Source organism: Oncorhynchus gorbuscha, linkage group LG06 (genome assembly GCF_021184085.1).
Source record: "Oncorhynchus gorbuscha isolate QuinsamMale2020 ecotype Even-year linkage group LG06, OgorEven_v1.0, whole genome shotgun sequence".
Classification (NCBI taxonomy): domain Eukaryota; kingdom Metazoa; phylum Chordata; class Actinopteri; order Salmoniformes; family Salmonidae; genus Oncorhynchus; species Oncorhynchus gorbuscha.
This window is the reverse complement of record NC_060178.1, coordinates 19,722,908-19,738,427: the sequence shown is the minus strand read 5'-3', so window position 1 is coordinate 19,738,427 and position 15,520 is coordinate 19,722,908. Positions and strand designations below refer to the sequence as shown.

At 46.5% G+C, this 15,520-nt stretch overlaps 1 protein-coding gene across 1 annotated transcript in view; it reads right to left on the bottom strand.

Moving 5' to 3' along the window:
• The window catches only part of LOC124037035 (fibroblast growth factor 10-like), a 44,234-nt gene extending 29,920 nt beyond the window's left edge, over positions 1 to 14,314 (bottom strand). Inside the window, exon 1 of the mRNA XM_046351656.1 lies at positions 13,310 to 14,314. Within this exon, the coding sequence (XP_046207612.1) occupies positions 13,310 to 13,667 (358 nt within the window). The 5' untranslated portion in view covers positions 13,668 to 14,314. The remainder of the gene's footprint in view (positions 1 to 13,309) is intronic.
• Between the last annotated feature and the right edge of the window lie 1,206 nt (positions 14,315 to 15,520).

Below are 15,520 nucleotides of genomic sequence, written 5' to 3'. Positions count from 1 at the left end.
CTTTAGCTTTTTCTCCATGATTTTGATCCAGTCACACGTCTAAGTCCGTCTGACTTCTCTTAGCGTTAATGGTGAGTCATGAGGAGGAGTTAGACCGAATATTTTAGACAGAATATAACTTTCTCACGCCTTCAGAAGGGCTAACTAAATACCCAGAGCATAGTGTAATGTCTAACAAGTGAATGTTTATGGCCAAAGCAAGGAAATACAAACATGTTATACAATACATTTGGAAACAGGGAAATGAACAAGTCATTCAGTCAATGGTTGGGATTCCTGCCTTGGTTCAGTATTAGGAACATCGTCAAGAAGGTAAAAGAATCACAATTAAAAACTCAGGTGTCCACACTACCTTCATGTTTACACCAATGATAGGTCAGTTTTACTGCCCCCTCTCTCTCAAGACCCCTTGACTGTTCCACAGTTTCTCATGTTACAGCCTTATTCTAAAATATATATTTTTAAACTAATCTAGTTACACACAATATCCCATAATTACAAAGCAAAAACAGGTTTTTAGATTTTTTTTTGCAAATGCATAGAAAAAAAATATGAAATATCACATCTACGTAAGTGTTCAGGCCCTTTAATCAGTACTTTGTTGAAACACCTTTGGCAGCGATAACAGCCTAGAGTCTTCTTGGGTGTGATGCTACAAGCTTGGCACACCTGTATTTGGGGAGTTTCTCCCGTTCTTCTCTGTAGATCCTCTCAAGCCCTGTCAGATTGGATGGGGAGCGTCGCTGCACATCTATTTTCAGGTCTCTCCAGAGATGTTCAATCGGGTTCAAGTCCAGGCTGGCTGGGCCACTCAAGGGCATGCAGAGACTTGTCCCGAAGCCCCTCCTATGTTGTCTTGGCTGTGTGCTTAGGGTTGTTGTCCTGTTGGATTGTGAGTCTTCATCCCAGTCTGAGGTCCTGAGTGCTCTGGAGCAGGTTTTCATCAAGCATCTCTCTGTACTTTGCTCTGTTCATCTTTCCCTCAATCCTGACTAGTCTCCCAGTCCCTGAAAAACATCCCCACCGCACGATGCTGCTACCACCATGCTTCACCGTAGGGATGGTTTGCCAGGTGATGAGCGGTGCCTGGTTTCCTCCAGACTTGACACTTGGCATTCAAGCCAACGAGTTCAATCTTGGTTTCATCAGACCTGAGAATCTTGTGACCATTGGGTTTTTGGTCATTGTCAACTGTGGGACGTTATAAAGACAGTTGTGTGCCTTTCCAAGTCATGTCCAATCAATTGAATTTACCACAGGTGGACTCCAATCAAGTTCTAGAAACATCTCAAGGATGATAATTGGAAACAGGATGCACCTGAGCTCAATTTCGAATCTCATAGCAAAGTGTCTGAATACTTATATAAATAAGGTATTTCTGTTTTTTATGTTTAATACATTTGCTAACATTTCTGAAAACCTGTTTTTGCTTTGTCATTATGTGGTATTGTGTGTAGATTGATGAGCAATTTTAAAAAATGTAATACATTTTAGAATAAGGCTGCAACATAACAACATGTGGAAAAACATTCTCTGAATGCACTGTGTACATATATATTTTTTTAAATATATATTTCTCTCTCTTTCTATTTCTTTCTCCATCTCTCTCCCTCTTTCTCTCTTGCTCTTTCTCTCTTTCTAAAAAGGAGATCACTATCTTATAGCTACAATTAACAGAAATAAACTGGCATTTTAGAGACTAAGCATAAAATATTTTTAAGGTCTTACAAGCAGCAATATAGAAGCCTGCACAAGAATTTATCCTGTCCATTCAAATGTGCCCAATTCACGTTCAACCCAGTCCTTCTCTGGTCGGTGAGTGACAGTTTCCCCTCCCTCAAAAGGGTTTAAATCATTTCCACATCCTATTCTGAAGGGGTGGAAGATTTTCTTCCCTTGGGCCCAGTCCAAGTCAAATACTCATTGCAAAGGAAAAGTCTTACATCAAACAGTGAGATGTTGCAAAGCTAAGCTCAAGGGAAAAGTGGTAAACAGGACACACGTCCTCCCAGTCAAAATGGCACAGATGAAGAAAGATAAAACAGCAAATAGCGAAGCAGGCATCTTTTAATGTAAGTGACTTCTCTGATTATACTTGTCGCAGGGCCTTATTTCCTCAGGTTGAACGCGGTGTCATAGCCTGGAGGTCGCTCAACGGTTTGATGCCTTTAGCCACACCCTTCAATTCAACAGTGGGTCCTTTTCAAGTGAGATGTGAAAATGTCTCATACATTGGCATACTTGCCAACTATATTTCATAGGGAACTGACCTGAGAAAAAAGGGAAAAGTAAGAAAACATGGTTGGCCAAGACATAATCATCCCGTACGTATTTTGACCTGGACTAAGGCTGTCCGCGGGACATCAAACATTGTGTTGGGATTTTATTGGTCCCTGACAGCGTTCTCCCTATTCAGTGATTGGCTGCTGTGATTTATCGTGTTGAAGATGGTCCAGCCTCGACAGCTGTTGTGCTCTTCTTAATTAGTAAGATTTGACCCATGACCTTGGACAGGATATGATGAGTAATGACTTTTAGAGCTTTTGTAAACACTTTGATTTGTTTGGCCATTCGATCATTGTACCTTCACCATTTACTAAAAATAAAAACATGTTGAACCCCAATCAGTCAAAAATAAATCTCTCTCCTCTTATTATTATTTCTACACGCAACTTTAGTGCCTTGGTGACATGGTAGTTTGTAATCATATGAAGGCCTACTTTACCAGTGTGGTTTTTGCAAGCTTTCCACCATTGGCTCGGTTTGGCAGGCACTTTATCATGGCTGATGGGTATCTAGATCATTTGTTTTATAAATACTGTGCTGTGGCCTGTGGGGATTAGGTCTGGCTGTGACAATAACAGGTTTCAGGAATTGATACATGACCTTGTGTGCTCAAAAGCATCAGGACAGAACAGGATGCTACTGTATAAGACAGAACTGCACCTTTGAAATGATTTAAAAAAATATGCAATTGATATCTGGCCCACAACTAATGTCCAGGCCAGCACAAGTGTTACATTTCAATATATACCACAGATCATTCAGTCATTCAGCATAATATTCAACTGCGGGACCCCAAGAACCTCACTGTAGAGGGGCAGTATCATATTGTATCTCAACATAAATATGAGAACACAAATCACAGCATCTATCCGGGTATAATACACAGTTGAATTATTGGAAATTATATGCCAACCATTTTGATTTTGGACTATCACTCCCTTGCTCACACTTTTCTCTCAGACTGTGCTCCCTGACCTCTTTAACCCCACTTTCTCTGTCTCTCTCTTTCTAAACAGAGAAAGATGTGCCTTTCCTTCCACTAATGCCTAATCAGAACCAGACTTTACCTTAGTAAATTGAGATCTCTCTCTCTCAATTCAATTCAAGGGGCTTTATTAGCATGGGAAACGTGTTAACATTGCCAAAGCATTTTCGGTAGATAATATACAGATAATACTCTCTCTCTCTCTCTCTCTCTCTCTCTCTCTCTCTCTCTCTCTCTCTCTCTCTCTCTCTCTCTCTCTCTCTCTCTCTCTCTCTCTCTCTCTCTCTCTCTCTCTCAGGCCCAGCCACTTCCTTCAGCTGTTCCATACTCTGGTCCACTGGGATTGATACAATATTTTCCAACCTCAATTAGCAGAGGGCCCGTTGACTAATTCCAACTGTTTTTACACCTGAGAGGTTGGGAGCAGGGGCTGGAAAAACTGAGTGAGGCAAGGGTGTAGCAGGGCAGTCGGGGCAATGTAGCCGTGTTGACAGACCGCAACACAGAGAACAAGGAGGGTCCTCGCACTGGACAGCATTCAGGGCTCTGCTGAGCTGTGCTTCCCCACTCACACCAGCAAAATTAAAACATGTGGGAAGGAGCAAGGGGTCTGCAGCGGGTGAGAGGTGTGAATGTGTGTGTGTGTGTGTGTGTGTGTGTGTGTGTGTGTGTGTGTGTGTGTGTGTGTGTGTGTGTGTGTGTGTGTGTGTGTGTGTGTGTGTGTGTGTGTGTGTGTGTGTGTGTGTGTGTGTGTGTGTGTGTGTGTGTGTGTGTGGAGACATGTTTAACTATTCTTGTGGGGACCAGAAGGCCCCACAACAACACTAAACAAACAAACATTTCACCAACTGGGGAGATTTTGTTGGTCCCCACAAAGTCAAATACTATTTCTAGGGGGTTTAGGGTTCAGGTTATAATTCATATTTGGGTTAGAATTACATTAAATGTGAGGGTTAGGAGCTAGGTTTAGGGTACGGGTAAGAGTATGGGTTAGGGTTAGGGAAAATACTATTTTGAATGGGACTGAATTGTGTCCCCACAAGGTTAGCTGTACAATACTGTGTGTGTGTGTGTGTGTGTGTGTGTGTGTGTGTGTGTGTGTGTGTGTGTGTGTGTGTGTGCGTGCGTGCGTGCGTGCGTGCGTGCGTGTGTGTGTGTGTGTGTGTGTGTGTGTGATGTGTTCAAAGAATTTGGTTACATTACATCTATGTTTGGATAATAAAGTAGTTGCTGTTTCTTTATGTTTTATTAGACACTTGACACATTTTTGTCACCACAAACATCTACTGTGCAAGTCAAGCCACTTAAAGCTCAACACAAAAATATACTGTGCAAGTCAAGCCACTTAAAACTCACCACAAACATCTACTGTGCAAGTCAAGCCACTTAAAACTCAACACAAAAATATACTGTGCAAGCCAAGCCACTTAAAACTCAACACAAACATCTACTGTGCAAGTCAAGCCACTTAAAACTCAACACAAACATCTACTGTGCAAGTCAAGCCACTTAAAACTCAACACAAACATCTACTGTGCAAGTCGAGCCAAGCCACTTAAAACTCAACACAAACATCTACTGTGCCAGTCAAGCCACTTAAAACTCACCACAAACATCTACTGTGCAAGTCAAGCCACTTAAAACTCACCACAAACATCTACTGTGCAAGTCAAGCCACTTAAAACTCAACACAAAAATATACTGTGCAAGTCAAGCCACTTAAAACTCACCACAAACATCTACTGTGCAAGTCAAGCCACTTAAAACTCAACACAAACTGTCATGTTTTGTCTTATATTGTCTTGTCATTTTGCTTTTCCTTCTGTTCGTTTTCCCCCTGCTGGTCTTTTTAGGTTCGTTCCCCTTTTTCTCTCTCCCTCTCTCTCTCTCTCTTCTCTCTATCGTTCTGTTCCTGCTCCCAGCTGTTCCTATTCCCCTAATCAATCATTTAGTCTTCCCACACCTGTTCCCTATCTTTTCCCCTGATTAGAGTCCCTATTTCTCCCCTTGTTTTCCGTTTCTGTCCTGTCGGATCCTTGTATATTGTTCACCGTGCTGTGTCTTTGTATCGCCCTGTCGTGTCGTGTTTCCCTCAGATGCTGCGTGGTGAGCAGGTGTCTGAGTCTGCTACGGTCAAGTGCCTTCCCGAGGCAACCTGCAGTTTATGATCGAGTCTCCAGTCTGTTCTCGTCATTACTAGTGGAATTGTTCTTTATGCTTTATTTACCGCTCCGAATTGTCTAGGAGTATTGAATATTTACTTTACTGGATTAAAGACTCTGTTTTCGCCAAGTCGCTTTTGGGTCCTCATTCACCTGCATAACAGAAGGATCCGACCAAAGAATGGACCCAGCGACTACAGACGCTCGTAACACTGCCGTCGAGATCCAAGGAGCCATGCTCGGCAGACACGAGCAGGAATTGTCTGCTGCTCGCCATGCCGTGGAGAACCTGGCCGCTCAGGTTTCCGACCTCTCTGGACAGTTCCAGAGTCTTCGTCTCGTGCCACCTGTTACTTCCTGGTCTGCCGAGCCTCCGGAACCTAGGGTTAATAACCCACCTTGCTACTCCGGGCAGCCCACGGAGTGCCGCTCCTTTCTCACCCAGTGTGATATTGTGTTCTCTCTCCAACCCAACACATACTCTAGAGAGAGAGCTCGGGTTGCTTACGTCATTTCACTCCTTACTGGCCGGGCTCGAGAGTGGGGCACAGCTATCTGGGAGGCAAGGGCTGATTGCTCTAACAATTACCAGAACTTTAAAGAGGAGATGATTCGGGTTTTTGACCGTTCAGTTTTTGGTAGGGAGGCTTCTAGGGCCCTGGCTTCCCTATGCCAAGGTGATCGATCCATAACGGATTACTCTATTGAGTTTCGCACTCTTGCTGCCTCTAGTGACTGGAACGAGCCGGCGCTGCTCGCTCGTTTTCTGGAGGGACTCCACGCAGTGGTTAAAGATGACATTCTCTCCCGGGAGGTTCCTTCCAGTGTGGACTCTTTGATTGCTCTCGCCATCCGCATAGAACGACGGGTAGATCTTCGTCACCAGGCTCGTGGAAGAGAGCTCGCGTCAACGGTGTTTCCCTGCTCCGCATCGCAACCATCTCCCTCCTCTGGCTCAGAGACTGAGCCCATGCAGCTGGGAGGTATTCGCATCTCGACTAAGGAGAGGGAACGGAGGATCACCAACCGCCTGTGCCTCTATTGCGGACTTGCTGGACATTTTGTCAATTCATGTCCAGTAAAAGCCAGAGCTCATCAGTAAGCGGAGGGCTACTGGTGAGCGCTACTACTCAGGTCTCTCCATCTAGATCCTGTACTACTTTGTCGGTCCATCTACGCTGGACCGGTTCGGGTGCTACATGCAGTGCCTTGATAGACTCTGGGGCTGAGGGTTGTTTCATGGACGAAGCATGGGCTCGGAAACATGACATTCCTTTCAGAGAGTTAGACAAGCCTACGCCCATGTTCGCCTTAGATGGTAGTCATCTTCCCAGTATCAGATTTGAGACACTACCTTTAACCCTCACAGTATCTGGTAACCACAGTGAGACTATTTCTTTTTTGATTTTTCGTTCACCTTTTACACCTGTTGTTTTGGGTCATCCCTGGCTAGTATGTCATAATCCTTCTATTAATTGGTCTAGTAATTCTATCCTATCCTGAAACGTTTCTTGTCATGTGAAGTGTTTAATGTCTGCCATCCCTCCCGTTTCTTCTGTCCCCACTTCTCAGGAGGAACCTGGCGATTTGACAGGAGTGCCGGAGGAATATCATGATCTGCGCACGGTCTTCAGTCGGTCCCGAGCCAACTCCATTCCTCCTCACCGGTCGTATGATTGTAGTATTGATCTCCTTCCGGGGACCACTCCTCCTCGGGGTAGACTATACTCTCTGTCGGCTCCCGAACGTAAGGCTCTCGAGGATTATTTGTCTGTGTCTCTTGACGCCGGTACCATAGTGCCTTCTTCCTCTCCGGCCGGGGCGGGGTTTTTTTTTGTTAAGAAAAAGGACGGTACTCTGCGCCCCTGCGTGGATTATCGAGGGCTGAATGACATAACGGTTAAGAATCGCTATCCGCTTCCCCTTATGTCATCAGCCTTCGAGATTCTGCAGGGAGCCAGGTGCTTTACTAAATTGGACCTTCGTAACGCTTACCATCTCGTGCGCATCAGAGAGGGGGACGAGTGGAAAACGGCGTTTAACACTCCGTTAGGGCATTTTGAGTACCGGGTTCTGCCGTTTGGTCTCGCCAATGCGCCAGCTGTTTTTCAGGCATTAGTTAATGATGTTCTGAGAGACATGCTGAACATCTTTGTTTTTGTCTACCTTGACGATATCCTGATTTTTTCACCGTCACTCGAGATTCATGTTCAGCACGTTCGACGTGTTCTCCAGCGCCTTTTAGAGAATTGTCTCTACGTGAAGGCTGAGAAGTGCTCTTTTCATGTCTCCTCCGTTACTTTTCTCGGTTCAGTTATTTCCGCTAAAGGCATTCAGATGGATTCCGCTAAGGTCCAAGCTGTCAGTGATTGGCCCGTTCCAAGGTCACGTGTCGAGTTGCAGCGCTTTCTAGGTTTCGCTAATTTCTATCGGCGTTTCATTCGTAATTTCGGTCAAGTTGCTGCCCCTCTCACAGCTCTTACTTCTGTCAAGACGTGTTTTAAGTGGTCCGGTTCCGCCCAGGGAGCTTTTGATCTTCTAAAAGAACGTTTTACGTCCGCTCCTATCCTCGTTACTCCTGACGTCACTAGACAATTCATTGTCGAGGTTGACGCTTCAGAGGTAGGCGTGGGAGCCATTCTATCCCAGCGCTTCCAGTCTGACGATAAGGTTCATCCTTGCGCTTATTTTTCTCATCGCCTGTCGCCATCTGAACGCAACTATGATGTGGGTAACCGCGAACTGCTCGCCATCCGCTTAGCCCTAGGCGAATGGCGACAGTGGTTGGAGGGGGCGACCGTTCCTTTTGTCGTTTGGACAGACCATAAGAACCTTGAGTACATCCGTTCTGCCAAACGACTTAATGCTCGTCAAGCTCGTTGGGTGTTGTTTTTCGCTCGTTTCGAGTTTGTGATTTCTTACCGTCCGGGTAGCAAGAACACCAAGCCTGATGCCTTATCCCGTCTTTTTAGTTCTTCTGTGGCTTCTACTGATCCCGAGGGGATTCTTCCTTATGGGCGTGTTGTCGGGTTGACAGTCTGGGGAATTGAAAGAAAGGTTAAGCAAGCACTCACGCACACTGCGTCGCCGCGCGCTTGTCCTAGTAACCTTCTTTTCGTTCCTGTTTCCACTCGTCTGGCTGTTCTTCAGTGGGCTCACTCTGCCAAGTTAGCTGGTCATCCCGGTGTTCGAGGCACTCTTGCTTCTATTCGCCAGCGCTTTTGGTGGCCGACTCAGGAGCGTGACACGCGCCGTTTCGTGGCTGCTTGTTCGGACTGCGCGCAGACTAAGTCAGGTAACTCTCCTCCTGCCGGTCGTCTCAGACCGCTCCCCATTCCTTCTCGACCATGGTCTCACATCGCCCTAGACTTCATTACCGGTCTGCCTTTGTCTGCGGGGAAGACTGTGATTCTTACGGTTGTCGATAGGTTCTCTAAGGCGGCACATTTCATTCCCCTCGCTAAACTTCCTTCCGCTAAGGAGACGGCACAAATCATCATCGAGAATGTGTTCAGAATTCATGGCCTCCCGTTAGACGCCGTTTCAGACAGAGGCCCGCAATTCACGTCACAGTTTTGGAGGGAGTTCTGTCGTTTGATTGGTGCGTCCGTCAGTCTCTCTTCCGGGTTTCATCCCCAGTCTAACGGTCAAGCAGAGAGGGCCAATCAGACGATTGGTCGCATACTACGCAGCCTTTCTTTCAGAAACCCTGCGTCTTGGGCAGAACAGCTCCCCTGGGCAGAATACGCTCACAACTCGCTTCCTTCGTCTGCTACCGGGTTATCTCCGTTTCAGAGTAGTCTGGGTTACCAGCCTCCTCTGTTCTCATCCCAGCTTGCCGAGTCCAGCGTTCCCTCCGCTCAAGCGTTTGTCCAACGTTGTGAGCGCACCTGGAGGAGGGTGAGGTCTGCACTTTGCCGTTACAGGGCACAGACTGTGAGAGCCGCCAATAAACGTAGGATTAAGAGTCCTAGGTATTGTTGCGGCCAGAGAGTGTGGCTTTCCACTCGCAACCTTCCTCTTACGACAGCCTCTCGTAAGTTGACTCCGCGGTTCATTGGTCCGTTCCGTGTCTCCCAGGTCGTCAATCCTGTCGCTGTGCGACTGCTTCTTCCGCGACATCTTCGTCGCGTCCATCCTGTCTTCCATGTCTCCTGTGTCAAGCCCTTTCTTCGCACCCCGTTCGTCTTCCCTCCCCCCTCCCGTCCTTGTCGAGAGCGCACCTATTTACAAGGTACGTAGGATCATGGACATGCGTTCTCGGGGACGGGGTCACCAATACTTAGTGGATTGGGAGGGTTACGGTCCTGAGGAGAGGAGTTGGGTTCCGTCTCGGGACGTGCTGGACCGTTCACTGATTGATGATTTCCTCCGTTGCCGCCAGGATTCCTCCTCGAGTGCGCCAGGAGGCGCTCGGTGAGTGGGGGGGTACTGTCATGTTTTGTCTTATATTGTCTTGTCATTTTGCTTTTCCTTCTGTTCGTTTTCCCCCTGCTGGTCTTTTTAGGTTCGTTCCCCTTTTTCTCTCTCCCTCTCTCTCTCTCTCTTCTCTCTATCGTTCCGTTCCTGCTCCCAGCTGTTCCTATTCCCCTAATCAATCATTTAGTCTTCCCACACCTGTTCCCTATCTTTTCCCCTGATTAGAGTCCCTATTTCTCCCCTTGTTTTCCGTTTCTGTCCTGTCGGATCCTTGTATATTGTTCACCGTGCTGTGTCTTTGTATCGCCCTGTCGTGTCGTGTTTCCCTCAGATGCTGCGTGGTGAGCAGGTGTCTGAGTCTGCTACGGTCAAGTGCCTTCCCGAGGCAACCTGCAGTTTATGATCGAGTCTCCAGTCTGTTCTCGTCATTACAAGTGGAATTGTTCTTTATGCTTTATTTACCGCTCCGAATTGTCTAGGAGTATTGAATATTTACTTTACTGGATTAAAGACTCTGTTTTCGCCAAGTCGCTTTTGGGTCCTCATTCACCTGCATAACACAAACATCTACTGTGCAAGTCAAGCCACTTAAAACTCAACACAAACATCTACTGTGCAAGTCAAGCCACTTAAAACTCAACACAAACATCTACTGTGCAAGTCAAGCCACTTAAAACTCACCACAAACATCTACTGTGCAAGTCAAGCCACTTAAAACTCACCACAGACATCTACTGTGCAAGTCAAGCCACTTAAAACTCAACACAAACATCTACTGTGCAAGTCAAGCCACTTAAAACTCAACACAAACATCTACTGTGCAAGTCAAGCCACTTAAAACTCAACACAAACATCTACTGTGCCAGCCAAGCCAAGCCACTTAAAACTCAACACAAACATCTACTGTGCAAGTCAAGCCACTTAAAACTCAACACAAACATCTACTGTGCAAGTCAAGCCACTTAAAACTCAACACAAACATCTACTGTGCAAGTCAAGCCACTTAAAACTCAACACAAAAATCTACTGTGCAAGTCAAGCCACTTAAAACTCAACACAAACATCTACTGTGCAAGTCGAGCCAAGCCACTTAAAACTCAACACAAACATCTACTGTGCCAGCCGAGCCAAGCCACTTAAAACTCAACACAAACATCTACTGTGCCAGCCAAGCCAAGCCACTTAAAACTCAACACAAACATCTACTGTGCCAGCCAAGCCAAGCCACTTAAAACTCAACACAAACATCTACTGTGCAAGTCAAGCCACTTAAAATTCAACACAATCATCTCCTGTGCCAGCCAAGCCACTTAAAACTCAACACAAACATCTACTGTGCCAGCCAAGCCAAGCCACTTAAAACTCAACACAAACATCTACTGTGCAAGTCAAGCCACTTAAAATTCAACACAAACATCTACTGTGCCAGCCAAGCCAAGCCACTTAAAACTCAACACAAACATCTACTGTACCAGCCAAGCCAAGCCACTTAAAACTCAACACAAACATCTACTGTACCAGCCAAGCCACTTAAAGATATGTGCCCTCTTTTCACCGAGACAGTCGTACTGAGGCTGCAGTCTTGTGTCTGTGTCAATGGAAGCTCATTAAAAATGCAGAGCTCCCTCTCTAATCTAAAGCATAGTGACCATATCAATATCAAGGAATTCTCTAGGTGCAATGACCTGTGGTAACACAGAACCCAAACTGGACCTCAGAATAGACCAGGCCATATCGTCTCATTGTGAGGTATGACCACATCACGACCATAAGGTCCATTTCACTCATTTCAAGGCCGAATGACCACTGGTTTGGCAGGGTGCAGCTTTAGGGGTGCAGGCAGGTACACACCCTCACTGTGCTGTAGTGTTCATAGAGAACCATTCTTTCCAGGGCAGGAAATGAGAGGATGGTGGTTAAAGAGTATGAGAGCATTGCATTTGGGGGCTGCACATTTTCATGGGGAACCAGTCTTTACAACTGACTAAGCACTTCTGACAAGACCACGGAAAGACATACATCTCCCAATCCACATGCATCACTTTCGCTGTTTTCCAGCATGAAAAAGCTTCATGTAGCTGCAGTCCTCTTAAGAACTTGCATTGTGATGCCAATTCCTGATTTCCGCTCCTGCTCCAATCTGATTTTAAAGTGTCAAACATAAGCACGACCTGAGAGAGTAACGTTTTCTGATTATGTCTGACATCTAAACCACCTTTGAGGGAAAACAAACACCAGCACAATTTTGAATTGTGATAATTCAAGTCAATGTGAATGGATGTCGTGTGTGTGAGGTATAAAACTGTCTGCCAGATGAGAAGTCTATTCGCCCCGGCAGGTTAACAACTGTCACCGACTGTTAAAAAGCTGTACACAGTGGCAGACTGACTCGGCAGTCCTTGCTGTTACCTCGGTAGCATGGAAACGCCCCGATTCAGCCTCTTGTGTAAAAAGGCATTAACGACTAAATACATACATATAACCGTCAAAGGCATGAACCTCTCCAGGCTGTCCAGTAGCCACTGGGAGGTCAGTTCATGACCAGAGACAACTCGTCTGTCCTGGTCAACAGTCTGAAAGACACCATTGATGGAGATTGTGGAGTGAGTGACACCTATGCCCCGTGCACTGCTCTCCTCTCAAGTGTCCTTACTACTAACATCAGATACAGTACAATCTAATCTGGGGGATCTTAACATACTGAGATGAGATAATAGCAGCTGTTGAAAGAGCTGATCTGTTCAAGGCATTTTTTGGAAGATCATTGATTGATAGGTGTGTGTGTAAGAAGACTTTACACTTTGCATGGGTATGTAGAAATTCTCTGAGTGTCTACAGTAAATTATACAGTGCTGGTGAGCCCAATGCACTTGTTGTACGTGGAAGTGAAGCCAGCTCTCTGGTCTAGTCTGAAGTTTTCACACACACGTGATCTTTGTTGGCGGTTGTTTCTGGGTCTGTACTTAACAGTTTATATCACAGAGGCTCCCAATTATCCTGACAATTCCACTAACGAGCGCTCAACAAAATCGGTGAGAAAACTGTGAGAAATAGAAAATTGCTGCCCCTTGAACCAGAGGACTTTCAACACAGTTTTGACAAGTTAATCCCCTGTGATATTGAAGCTTTTTTCCCAAGCCCAGTTTGCATGACCAACTGATGCATAATGTCTTTCTTCAAGTCTGGCTTGCTGTAAACACAGTGCCGGGATTCCCATGAGGTGTGTTACTCCACACTGGGTATTCCCAGTTTACCTAGCAACGCCTCCCGCTCCAAACACAACATAAATAGGAGTGACAGGCTGATACAAACCAGTGAAACCCCTATGAACCACTATAAAAGTAGCAAGATAAGAGAGTTCACACCACCATAAAATATAATATAGTGTCATAGGCATCCCGCCACTCCTCCATCACATAGGAGAGATAGAGAGGGGAGATAGTGTCAGCTTACTCACTTTCAGCGTAGTTTTTCCGTCTGGTGCCGTCCACCTTGCCCGTTTTGTCGATACGGAGAAATAACTTGTTGGCGGAGTAGAGCCGCCGTAGTCGGACGTCGCCCTCTAGGTGATTGTAACTGCGTGTGTGCCGCTCCAGTGTCCATGAGCAGTTAATGCCCCTCGCCAGTACTTGGAGGGGCTCATGCCCTACCCCAGGTGGGCAGCCCCCCAGAGCCGTGCCAGCCACCAGGAGCAGGGTGAGGCACAGCAGGCTGAGGGAGGCAGCGCTGGGCAGGGGCGGAAGCCCGGCGTGGGCAGTGCCAATGGCAGCGAGGTCAGGACCGAGTCCGGCGACGGGTTGCATCCATCTGCACATGGTGGATCAGACTCCCAAGGTGCACCTTGCACAGGCAGTAGGCATGCTGGCTGGCTGGAGACCCAGGCTGTGTGGTCCAGTCGAGTGGTCTCTCTCTCTCTCTCTGAAGGTGGAAAGGGGTGGTGATCAAGCAGGCAGCAGACCCTGTCACTGAGGACCAGTCAGCAGAGCAAAGAGGAACCTGGGCTTCTAACCAGCCCTCTGTCACAGATAACTTTGTCTCTTTTACTTGTCTGTCTGATGATAAACTCCTATTTCTCTCTCAGCCTCTATTTACTCACTCTGTCCCTTAAAATGATTTATTTTGTAATTCCATTGCCAAAATGAATCTGTTATTTTCTGTTGTTTTCCTTGTTCTCTTCCTTTTGGCTTGTGTCCTTCTTTCCAGCTGCAGAGTCAATCAGTGTCCTGTCCTGCGATGTGTGCACCTTGCGATGCTCCTCTCTCCAGCTGGACTGGAATACAGTGCTTGTCTGGCTGAGAATGACTTGAGTGAGGGAGAGTGAGTGACTGTGTGTAAGTGTGTGTAAAAGTGCAATAGGGAGAGCGAGTCACAGAAAGAATGTGTGTGTGTGTAGAGAGAGAGGAGAGAGAGAGAGAAACAGAGAGGGAGACAGAGGGAGAGAGTGTGTGTGTATGTCTGTGTATATGTGAGTGAGAGAGAAAGAGTGAGGCGAAGGGAGAGTGAGAGAGACAGTGTGTGTATGAGGAAGAGAGAAAGAGACAACAGCTACTGAGTGTGAGAGGCAGTCAGTGAGTGAGAGAGGCAGTCAGTGTGTGAGAGAGGCAGTCAGTGTGTGAGAGAGGCAGTCAGTGAAAGAGGCAGTCAGTGAGTGAGAGAGGCAGTCAGTGAGAGGCAGTCAGTGAGTGAGTGAGAGAGGCAGTCAGTGAGTGAGAGAGGCAGTCAGTCAGTGAGAGAGGCAGTCTGTGAGAGAGGCAGTCAGTGAGTGAGAGAGGCAGTCAGTGAGTGAGAGAGGCAGTCAGTGAGAGATGCAGTCAGTGAGTGAGAGAGGCAATCGGTGAGTGAGAGAGGCAGTCGGTGAGTGAGAGAGGCAGGCGGTGAGTGAGAGAGGCAGTCAGTGAGTGAGAGAGTAAGTGAGTGAGAGTGTGTCTGGTCTGTCTGCCTGTATGAAGCAGTGAAGCAGTAAATGAATGTCTCCACTCTCTCCTGTGCAGTCCGTCCCATCTCCTGTGTGGAATGGGAGGCTTGGGCTTGTCCTGCATTTTATCCTGGGCAGGGCTTGCATCTGGGGAGTTGAAAGGAGAGGGGTGGGGCCACAATCATTGATAACTATTTGAAATAAACGAGAGAGGCTTTGCACGATCTCTCTTTTATCATTTCTTAATGTAGCCTTTGTCTCCTAATAGTGGTTTCTAGAAAGCCATTAGCCGGCTACCTGTAGGTTTTATTGCTCCATGGAAAGAGTCAACTGGAAAGTGTTAAGTCAAACTCCTTTTTTGTCCCGGCACTTGAAGATGATGAGGAATTATCCTAGGTCAGCAGTGAGAAGGTAAATTGACATGGAAGGGGCCCGTATGTGACACCTTTGATTGGACTATTTGTAGACACATGGGACAGATTAAAGAGGGCTTTAGTTTGTCGGAAACAACGACAGAGGAGTCTTTCTGATCACCTGTGTTAATATTTCCTTGAGGTGGTTTCTGATGTTCACCTCTGATTTGTGAGACCAGGGTGGTAATGGTGAACACCATTTTAACAACTTCACACTCTGTCTGTCTGTTGTCACAATTAGGCTGTAAATCAGGACTGAGTCTTTGCGTTCAAAGAAATGAATATGTCACCTTAGGGTGACTAGCCTTTTGGGGGCCCTAAGCAAGATTTGGTTGTGGGG